Source organism: Rhipicephalus microplus, unplaced genomic scaffold (genome assembly GCF_043290135.1).
Source record: "Rhipicephalus microplus isolate Deutch F79 unplaced genomic scaffold, USDA_Rmic scaffold_55, whole genome shotgun sequence".
Classification (NCBI taxonomy): Eukaryota; Metazoa; Arthropoda; class Arachnida; order Ixodida; family Ixodidae; genus Rhipicephalus; species Rhipicephalus microplus.
In genome coordinates, this window is record NW_027464628.1 from 1949302 (window position 1) to 1961208 (window position 11907).

Consider the following 11907-nt stretch of genomic DNA (forward strand, 5'->3'; position numbering starts at 1 on the left):
TATGTATGTGTGCATGTGTGTATGTGTGAATGTATGTGTGTACATTCTCTGGCAGCAGCGGCATCGCATGAGCGTCATCTAAACCTGAATCCTCTGTTTTACGCAGCCGTCCTTGTCTGTGGCTGTTTCTTCGGTGATCATCATCGTGGTGCTGTGCGGCCGATTAGCTCTTTTGGACAGCGCTGAGTCGCCCACGTGGGTGAATCTGCGACTGCGCAGCCTCTTAGTGCTGCGTCGCTGATATCGGCAAGTCCACCGCTGGAGATCGCTGCTATCGCGGCGACACCCTATAAACAAGCCGGCATTGACGCCCACTCTTCACTGGCAGCAGCGGCATCGCATGAGCGTCATCTAAACCTGAATCCTCTGTTTTACGCAGCCGTCCTTGTCTGTGGCTGTTTCTTCGGTGATCATCTTCGTGGTGCTGTGCGGCCGATTAGCTCTTTTGGACAGCGCTGAGTCGCCCACGTGGGTGAATCTGCGACTGCGCAGCCTCTTAGTGCTGCGTCGCTGATATCGGCAAGTCCACCGCTGGAGATCGCTGCTATCGCGGCGACACCCTATAAACAAGCCGGCATTGACGCCCACTCTTCACTGGCAGCAGCGGCATCGCATGAGCGTCATCTAAACCTGAATCCTCTGTTTTACGCAGCCGTCCTTGTCTGTGGCTGTTTCTTCGGTGATCATCTTCGTGGTGCTGTGCGGCCGATTAGCTCTTTTGGACAGCGCTGAGTCGCCCACGTGGGTGAATCTGCGACTGCGCAGCCTCTTAGTGCTGCGTCGCTGATATCGGCAAGTCCACCGCTGGAGATCGCTGCTATCGCGGCGACACCCTATAAACAAGCCGGCATTGACGCCCACTCTTCACTGGCAGCAGCGGCATCGCATGAGCGTCATCTAAACCTGAATCCTCTGTTTTACGCAGGTATTCCGACGTCAATTTTTTTCTCTTGTTAATTTTTCACTGCTGCTGCTGCTGCTGCCATCAAGTGTATCTTTTCTTCTCGCTTTTTTTTTTTTTTTTTTTTTTTTTTTCCTGAGTGTGTTTCTTACTTGTACCATGCCGACGAATGCAGAACTGTCAAAACAAGTTGAGGCGTTGGAAGACAAGCTTAACAATATAGCTAAAGGTACAAGTGAGCTCATCTTTGGTAAGATCCTGCTGAGAATGAAGGAATCTGGGATCGACGTTGTTGAACTTACGAGAGAAGTTGACTCGCTGAGTTCCAGTGTTGAGCATTTGAATGGACTTCTTGAGGATATGCGGTGCAAAAATTCTGCGTTGTCCGATGAAAATACGCAACTCCGATCCCAGAACCAATCATTGACCCGCAGGGTCGAGGAGCTTGAGCAGTACTCTCGTCTCAGCAATGTCGAGATCAAGGGCATTCCATGTACCCAAGGAGAAGACTGTGTTGAAATCCTGAAAACAGTGGGGGACAAAATTGGTTGTCCCATTTTGCCCTATGATCTCGATATTGTTCATCGCGTGCCTACCCGATCTATTGACAAGAAAAACATCATTGCTCGATTTTGTTCTAGAACCAAGAAGGCCGATTTTGTTAGCAAAGCGCGTAAAGCCAGGCTCTGTCTTAGTGATATAGGGTTGTCTAGTCAGTCCAAATTTCCCGTATTTGTAAATGAGCATCTCACTGCCTGTAACAAGACTCTCTTCTCCAAAGCTCTTTCATTGAAAAAAGAAAAAAAATGGTTGTTCCTGTGGACTGACAACTGCCAAATTAAGGCCAGGAAAACAACTACTAGTAAAGTTCTACGCATTCGGGACGAATCTGACCTAAACAAAATAGTATAAAGCTGTTTGTTCATACTTTGGATAGTACAATCATGGCTTCCGTACTAAAACCAGATCAATTGCACTCTTTTCTGAATGGATTTCATTCCATTATTCACTTTAATGCAAGAAGTCTTCATAAACGGTTTGACATCATTGACGGTTTCCTCACTTCACTTTCTTGTTCATTTTCAATGATTGCCATCACTGAAACTTGGTTGTCTGACGATGACAAAAATCTATATTGCTTTCATAACTTTAATTCTGAATACTGCAACAGAATAACCAGTAATTACGGTGGTGCTGCCATATTTGTTTCTTCTGGAATAGCTTATCGAAGAAGACATGACCTATTCTTAACCGTTGATAACTGTGAGTCTGTTTGGGTTGAAATAGATAACTGCTTTTTGACTGGTGACAATAAGAACCTCATATTTGGTTGTGTTTACCGTTCTCCTTCATCACCAATTAGTGATTTCTGTACTAATCTCGACCATATTTTGCATAAAATTTCAATAGAAAATAAAAATGTTGTCATAATGGGTGATTTCAACATTAACTTACTAGATGAAGGATCACCCATCTGTATCAACTATACTAGTCTGCTTCATGGTTACGGATATGATTGCCTGATTGACGCTCCCACGCGTGAAGATTTTTCAGGTTCATGTACACTCATCGATCATGCTCTCTCTAATTTACTAGACCCACCAGAGGCAAAAGTTTTACACATTGACATCAGTGATCATTACCCCATCATCCTACGCTTCAATACTAATGCTCGACCGCATTCCTTTTCTCACACAAGATATGTGCTGGACAAAGAAAGTTTTAAAACGGCTGTTGCTAACACTAACTGGACTGAAATTAAGTCAATAATCAACCCACAGAAAGCTTTTTCTAAATTTCTTTCACTGATTTCAACGCATTTAATGAAATTCACTTTCAAAACAAAATGTAAAAAAATCATCGCTTTCTCTCATAATCCATGGCTTTCGCAACAGCTATTAACAGAAATGCGCAAACGAGATAACTTGTATAGAAAAACTAAAAAACAACCTTTTAATAAGAACTTAAGTGCCCGATATAAAATCTTCTGCAATGCTCTTAACTACAAACTTAAAACTGCCAAAAGACTTTATTTTGAAGAAAGAATCCAACATGCTTCTAGCACTAAAAAGAAATGGGAGATTGTGAACTCTTTTTTAAACAGGAACTCGAGACAAGACGAGGTACGTCGAATTATAATTGATGGAGTAGAATATGATTCCCCTTCAGAAGTAGCTGAGGCTTTTAGCAACTTCTTCTTCCCTGATAATACCAATTCTCCTACAGAAAGCATTAATACTTCTCGCTTACCCCACTCATTCTTTTTATTTCCTACAATACCGGATGAAATAACTGATGTTATTCGTAATTTAAAAATGACTAGTGCTGGCATAGATGAGATCCATCCTGCTAACATAAAATCTATTGTGCATATAATATCAGACATTCTTTCATTTATTGTTAATTTGATGTTCAAGAATGGTGTATTCCCTTATGAATTGAAGCGTGGCAAAGTTATCCCTGTTTTTAAAAAGGGGGATAAATCATTACTAAACAACTACCGTCCTATTTGTATTTTACCATTCCTTGGAAAAGTGGTTGAGAAACTCATTGAGACACGACTAACTAAATATCTTTCCAAGTTTAACATTATCTCTTCCTCTCAGTTTGGTTTTCGCCATGGCTACTCAACAGAGATGGCGCTTATCCATCTTACTGATCAGATAAAAAAATTAATAGACGAAGGATGCCTAGTTGCCTCAATATTCATCGATCTAACAAAAGCATTTGACAGCATAAATCATAATATTCTGTTCACTAAACTGGAGTCCATTGGCATTTGCGGCCCTGCTCTTTCATTACTAAAAAGCTACTTACACAACAGAGTTCAAGTTGTTTCTATTTCCAACGTCTATTCCCGACAGCGAACCACTAACATTGGTGTGCCCCAAGGCTCCATTTTGGGGCCACTTCTGTTTTTGATTTATATTAATGATTTGCCCAAGTGTCTGTCTTCATCACAATGCATTTTGTACGCCGACGATACCACCATATTCACCTCTCATAAAGACATCTCATCTCTTGTAACCATTTTGAATGCTGACTTAGAAAGTATTTTCAAATGGTGTAATACTAATATGTTGTCTATTAATGCTTCTAAAACCAAGTTTGTTGTTTTCACCTCACACCAGCGGAATGTAACATCAGCACCTAATATTACTTTTGGCCCCCACTCTATCTCTCCTTGCTCATTTTCTTCCTTCCTTGGCATCCTTCTAGATTGCAATTTAAAATATCAGAGACATATTGCTCACATAAAAAAAAATTAGCATATGGTATAAGAGTCTTGGTCAAAACGCGCCCGTACTTCTCACGCAGCACATTACTATCCCTCTATCACTCTTTCGTACATTCTCATTTTACCTACGGTATAACATGTTGGGGCAATACTTACAATACTCACATTTCGTCTCTTCAAATCGTCCAAAATCATGCTATTCGACTAATTACATCCAGCCCACGTTTTTCTAATGCTAAATCTTTACTACATGAAAATAACATCCTTACTCTCACTGAACTTACTAAATTCAACCTTGGCATTTTTTTCTACAGACTTCTTAATAATCAACTTCCCCCTACCATTTTCCCGTCTTCTGATCTTGTTATTTATAGTAATACCCGATTTGCACTAAACAACAACTTCCTTCTACCCAGTATACGTACTAATTATGGCAAACAAACTGTTAAATTCACTTCTATCTCATTGTGGAATACTCTTCCACTTAACATAAAATCTATCAGTTCATTTCATCAATTTAAGAAACAGTATAAATTGTATTTGCTTCATGCGGACTAACCATAAGACTTACTGCTTGTTTTATTTGACGTATGCTTTTGTTTGGTCTGTTTTTTGTATTTCTTTTTATTTGTTTTTTTTATTTCCTTTTATTATTTAGTTTTGTATATTGATTGTTATACTGTTCTATCGCTTTTTTTTTTTTTTCTATTTTTTATGCGTTCAGTTGTACGCTTTGATTTATACTTACGCTCCTGTTGCTTAAATGTGTTTAATAACTCATTGCATTTGTACAGGAGGTCCCGATACAGTCACTTGACTATGGGACCTCCTTCTGTATACTAAATTCCTGTCACTTGTACCGAATTTTATTAATAAAAAAAATTTTCTGATTTCTGATTACATGTATGTGTTTATGTATGTGTGTATATGTATGTGTATGTAGGTATGTGTATGCGTGTATGTTTGTGTGTGAGGGAATGTATGTGTATGTATGCGTGTGTAAGAATGTGTTAGGTATGTGTTGTGTGTATATGTGTATTTAAATGTGTGTGTATGTATGTGTGTGTATGTGTGTGTGCATGTATATGTATGGTTGTGTGGATGTGTGTGTATGTATGTACGTATACATGTATGTGTGTAACGTGTATATGTATATGTGTGTATGTGTGTATGTATGTGTGTATGTATTTGTGTATGTGTGTATGTATGTATGTGTATCTTTGTCTGTATGTGTATGTGTGTATCTGTGTGTGTATGTATGTATGTGTGTATGCATGTATGTTAATGAATATGTGTATGTATATGTGTATGTATGTATGTATGTGTGTGTATGCGTTGTGTGTTGAGGTATGTATGTATGTATGTATGTATGTATGAATATATGTATGTGTGGGTATGTATGTGTATATATGTGTGTATATACGTGTGTATGTATGTATGTGTGTATGTATGTGTATGTGTATAGGTATGTGTGTATGATTGTGTATGCATGTGTGTATGTGTGTGCATGTGTGTATGGGTATGTATGTATGTATGTATGTGTGTATGAGTGTTTGTATGTGTGTGTGTAAGTGTGTATGTATGTGTGTAGGTATATGATGTATGTATGTATGTATGTATGTGTGTGCATGTATGTGTGTGTATGTGTTTGTATGTATGTGTGTATGTATGTGTAAGTGTGTATGTATGTGTGTATGTGTGTATGTGTGTGTATGTATGTGTTTATGTGTATGTATGTGTTTATGTGTGTATGTGTGTGCGTATGTGTGTATGTGTGTGCATGTATGTGGGTATGCATGTATTTGTGGTAGGTACGTGTGTATGTGTTTGTATGTATGTGTGTGTATGTATGTGCATAATTGTATGTGTGTGTAAGTGTGTCTCTATGTGTGTATGTGTTTGTATGTATGTGTGTGTATGTATGTGCATAATTGTATGTGTGTATGTGTGTGTGTATGTGTGTATCTATGTGTGTATGTATACGTGTATTTGTGTATGTATGTTTGTATGTATGTAGGTATGTATGTTTGTCTGTGTGTATGAATGTCTGTGTGTATGTATGTATGTATTTATGTATGTATGTATGTATGTATGTGTGTATGCATGTATGTGTGTGTATGTTTGTGTATGTGTGAATGTGTATGCTTATGTGTTTGCGTGTGTATGCATGTGTGTATGTGTGTATCTGTGTGTATGTATGTATGCGTCTATGTATGTATGTATGTATGTGTGTATGTATGTATGCACGTATGTGTGTATGTATGTATGGGAGTATGTGTATGTATGAATGTATGTATGTATGTATGTATGTGTGTGTATATTTGTGTATGTGTGTATCTGTGTGTATGTGTGTATGTGTGTATGTATGTGTGCAAGTATGTGTGTAGGTTTGTATGTGTGTTTGAGTGTATGTATGTATGTGTTTGTATGTATGTGTGCATCAATGTGTGTATGTGTGCATGTGTGTGTATGTGTGTATGTATGTGTGCATGTATGTGTGTTTGTATGTATGGGTGTGTAGGTATGTGTGTATGTGTGTGTATGTATGTGTGTATGTGTGTGTATGGGTGTATGTATGTGTGTATGTATAACTATATTTGTGTATGTATGTTTGTATGTATGTGTATATGTGTGTATGCATGTGTTTGTGTGTACGTATATGTGTATGTATGTATGTTTGTATATGTATGAGTGCATGTGTATCTGTGTGTGTATGCAAGTGTGTATGCATGTATGTGTGTATGTATGTATGTGTGTGTGCATGTGTGCATATGTATGTGGATGTGTGTGTTGGTGTACGTGTATGTGTGTATGTATGCGTGTATGTGCGTATGTATGTGTGTATGTGTGTATGTATGTGTGAATGTATGTGTATGTGTGTATCTATGTGTGTATGTGTGTGTATGTTTTTGTGTATGTATGTGTGTATGTATGTGTGTATGTATGTGTTTGTACGCGTGTATGTGTGTATGAATGTGTGAATGTGTGTATGTATGTGTGTATGATTGTGTATGTAGGTGAGTGTGTATGTGTGTAGGTATGTATGTGAGTATGCATGTATGTATGTATGTGTATGTATGTGTATATGTGTGTGTATGTATGTGTGTATGTATGTGTGCATGTGTGTATGTATGTATGTGTGTGTATGTGTGTATGTGTCTATGTATGTGTGTGTATGTTTGTATGTGTGATTGAGTGTATGTATGTATGTGTGCATGTATGTGTGTATATGTATGTGTGTATGTATGTATGTGTATATGTGTGTATGTGCATGTATGTATATATGTGTATGTGTGTACCTTTGTGTATGAGTGAATGTATGTATGTCTATGTGTGTGTGCATGTATATGTATGTGTATGTATGTATGTATGTATGTATGTATGTATGTATGTATGTATACGTGTATGTGTGTATGTATGTTTATGTGTATATGTGTGTATGTATATATGTCTTTGTATACGTGTGTGTATGTGCGTATGTATTTGTGTATGTGTGTATGTATGTATAAGTGTGTATATATGTGTGTATGTGTGTGTGTGTATCTGTGTGTGTATGTATGTATGTGTATGTATTTGTGTATGTATCTATGTGTATGTATGTATGTATGTATGTATGTGTACGTGTGTATGTAGGTATGTAAAATGCATGTGTGTGTGTATTTGTGTGTATGCGTTTTGTGTTTCTGTATGTATGTATGTATGTATGTGTGTGTGTATGTGTATGTATGTATGTATGTATGTATCTGTGTGTGTATATGTATATGTGTGAATGTATGTGTGTATGTATGATTGTATGCATTTGTGTGTATGTAGGTATGTATATGTGTGAATGTATGTATGCATGTGTGAATGTATGTATGCGTGTAAGTATGTATGTGTGTATGTGTGTATGTATGTGTTTGTATGTATGTGTGTAATGTGCGTGTCTGTATGTATGTGCGTGTATGTGTGTGTATGTGTGTGCATGCGTGTGCGTGTGTATGTATGTAAGTATGTATGTGGTTATGTGTGTATGTATGTGTGTTTGTGTGTATGTATGTCTGTGTATGTATGTGTGTATGTTTGTGTGTATGTATGTATGTGTGTGTGGGTATGTAAGGGTATAAATGTGTGTATGTATGTGTGCATGTATGTATGTGTGTATGATTGTGTATGCATGTGTGTATCTGTGCATCTGTGCGTATGTGTGTGTGTGTATGTGTGTATTCATGTATGTGTGTATTTATGTATGTATGTATGTGTGTATGTGTGTGTATGCATATGTATGTATGTATGTATGTGTTTGTATGTATGTGTGTGTATGTGTCTATGTGTGTGTAGGAGTGTATGCAAGTGTGTGTGCATGTGTGTACATATGTGTATGTGTGTATGTATGTGTATGTATGCATGTGTATGTGTATGTGCATGTATGTGTGCATGTGTGTATGTATCTGTGAGTGTATGTGTGTATATGTGATTGTATGTGTGTATGTGTGTATGTATGTGTGTATGTGTATGTGTGGGTATGTATGTGTGTAAGTGTGTATGTGAATATGTGTGTATGTGTATGTATGTATGTGTGAGTATGTGTGTACATGTGTGTAGGAGTGATGTATTTGTATGTATTTGTATGATGTATGTGTATGTATTTGTGTATGTATCTGTGTGTGCGTGTATGTGTGTGAATGTGTGTATGTATGTGTGTATGTATGTATGTGTATGTCAATGTATGTATGTGTGTATGTATGTACATATAAATGTATGTGTGTGTATGTGTTCTGTGTTTATGTATGTATGTATGTATGTATGTATGTATGTATGTATGTGCATGTATGTATGTGTGTATGTATGTATGTATGTATGTATGTATGTATGTATGTATGTATGTATGTATGTATGTATAAGTGTATGTATGTGTATGTGTGTATGTGTGTATGTGTGTATGTATAAGTGTATGTATGTGTATGTGTGTATGTGTGTTTGTGTGTGTATGTGTATGTGTGTATGTATGTATGTGAGTATGTATGTATGTATGTGTGTTTGTGTATGTGTGTGTATGTGTATGTGCATGTATATGTATGTTTGTGTGAATGTGTGTGTATGTATGTACGTATGTATGTATGTACGTATACATGTATGTGTAACGTGTATGTGTATATGTGTGTATGTGTGTATGTGTGTGTGTATATGTATTTGTGTATATGTGTATGTATGTGTATGTGTGTACCAGTGTGTGTATGTATGTATGTATGTATGTATGTATGTATGTATGTGTATGAATATGTGTATGTATTTGTTATGTATGTATGTATGTATATGTGTATGTGTGTATGTATATATGTGTGTATGTATGTATGTGTACATGTATGTATAAATGTATGTGTTTATGTGTGTGTATGCGTTGTGGGTTGAGGTATGTATGTATGTATGTATGTATGTATGTATGTATGTATGTATGTATGTATGTGTGTATGTGTCTAGGTATGTATGTAAGGGTGTGTGTATGTGTGTATGTATGTGTCTGTATGTGCGTGTGTATTTATGTATGCATGTGTGAATGTATGTATGTGTGTGTATGAATGTGTGTGTATGTTCGTGTATGTGTGTATGTGTGTGCGTGTGTACGTATGTGTGTATGTGTGTGTGTTTGTGTGTATGTATGCCTGTGTATGTATGTGTGTATGTATGTATGTATGAATGTATGTATGTGTGGGTATGTATGTGTATATATGTGTGTATGTATGTGTGTGTATGTATGTGTGTATGTATGTGTATGTGTATATGTATTTATGTATGATTGTGTATGCATGTGTGTATGTGTGTATCTGTGTGTATGTATGTATGTATGTATGTATGTATGTGTGTATGTATGTATGTATGTATGTATGTATGTATGTATGTATGTATGTATGTATGTATGTATGTATGTATGTATGTATGTATGTGTGTGTATGCGTATGTATGTGTGTATGAATGTATGTATGTGTGTACGTATGTGTGTGCATGTATGTGTGTATGTTTGTCTGTATGTGTGTATGTGTTTGTATGTTTGTGCATGTGCATGCATGTGTGTATGTATATGTGTATGTATGTATGTATGTATTTGTATGTGTGTATGTATGTGGGTATGTGTGTGTATGCGTTGTGTGTTAATGTATGTATGTATGTGTATATATGTACGTATGTGTGTATAAGTGTGAATGTATGTATATGTATCTATGTATATATATACATATATATATATATGTATATATATATATATATATATATATATATATATATATATATATATATATATATATATATATATATATATATATATATATATATATATATATATATATATATATATATATATATATATATATATATATATATATATATATATTTATGTAACAGTGTGTGTATGTATTTGTATGTATGTGTGTATGTAAGATTGTATATATATGTGTATGTATGTATGTATGTGTGTATATACATGTGTGAATGTTTGTATGTGTGTGTGTTTGTGTGTGTGTTTGTGTGTCTGTATATGTGTGTATGTATGCGTGTATGTGTGTATGCATGTATGTGTGTTATATGTATGTGTGTATGTATATAATTGTGTATGAGTGTATGTGTATGTATTTATGTATGTATGTGTGATTATGAGTATGTATATGTGTATGTACGTAAATATAAATGTATGTGTGTATGTGTTGTGTGTTTATGTATGTATGTATGTATGTATGTATGTATGTATGTGCGTATGTATGTATGTATGTATGTATGTATGTATGTGAGTATGTATGTATGTATGTATGTATGTATGTATGTGTGTGTGTATATGTGTATGTATGTGTGTATGTAGGTGTATGTGTGTTTGTGTGTGTATGTGTATGCGTGTTTGTGTGTATGTATGTGTGTATGTATGTATGTGAGTATGTATGTATGTATGTGTGTATGTGTGTATGTGTGTGTATGTGTGTGTATGTATGTGTGCATGTGTGTATGTGTGAATGTATGTGTGTACATGTATGTGTTTATGTATGTTTGTATATGTATGTGTATGTATGTGTATGAGTGAATGTATGTGTATGTATGTGTGTGTAAGAATGTGTTAGGTATGTGTTATGTGTGTATGCATGTGTGTGTATGTGTGTATATGCGTATTTAAAGTGTATGTATGTGTGTAACGTGTATGTGTATATGTGTGTATCTGTGTATGTGGGTATGTATGTGTGTATGTATTTGTGTGTGTGTATGTATGTATGAGTGTGCATCTTTGTGTGTATGTGTATGTGTGTATCTGTGTGTGTATGTATGTATGTTAATGAATATGTGTATGTATATGTGTATGTATGTATGTATATGTGTATGTGTGTATATGTATGTATGTATGTATATATGTATGTATAAATGTATGTGTATATGTGTGTTTATGCGTTGTGTGTTGAGGTATGTATGTATGTATGTATGTATGTATGTATGTATGTATGTATGTAAGTATGTATGCATGTATGTATGTATGTATGTATGTATGTATGTATGTATGTATGTAAGGGTGTGTGTATGTGTGTGAATGTATGTGTGTATGTATGATTGTATGCATGTGTATGTATGTATGTATGTATGTATGTGTGTATGTATGTATGTATGTATGTATGTGTGTGTGTATGTGCGTGTGTATGTATGTATGCATGTGTGAATGTATGTATGCATGTCAGTATGAATGTGTGTGTGTATGTATGTGTGTGTATGTGCGTGTATGTGTGTGTATGTGCGTGTATGTATGTATGTATGTATGTAT

At 35.8% G+C, this 11907-nt stretch overlaps 1 protein-coding gene across 1 annotated transcript; it reads left to right on the forward strand.

Annotated features, from left to right (window-relative positions):
- The first annotated feature begins 1060 nt into the window (after positions 1 to 1060).
- LOC142788356 (uncharacterized) lies at positions 1061 to 1813 on the forward strand. The gene has a single exon (XM_075884914.1). It carries the CDS (start codon positions 1061 to 1063, stop codon positions 1811 to 1813), a length of 753 nt encoding a protein of 250 aa, XP_075741029.1.
- Positions 1814 to 11907: the final 10094 nt, after the last annotated feature.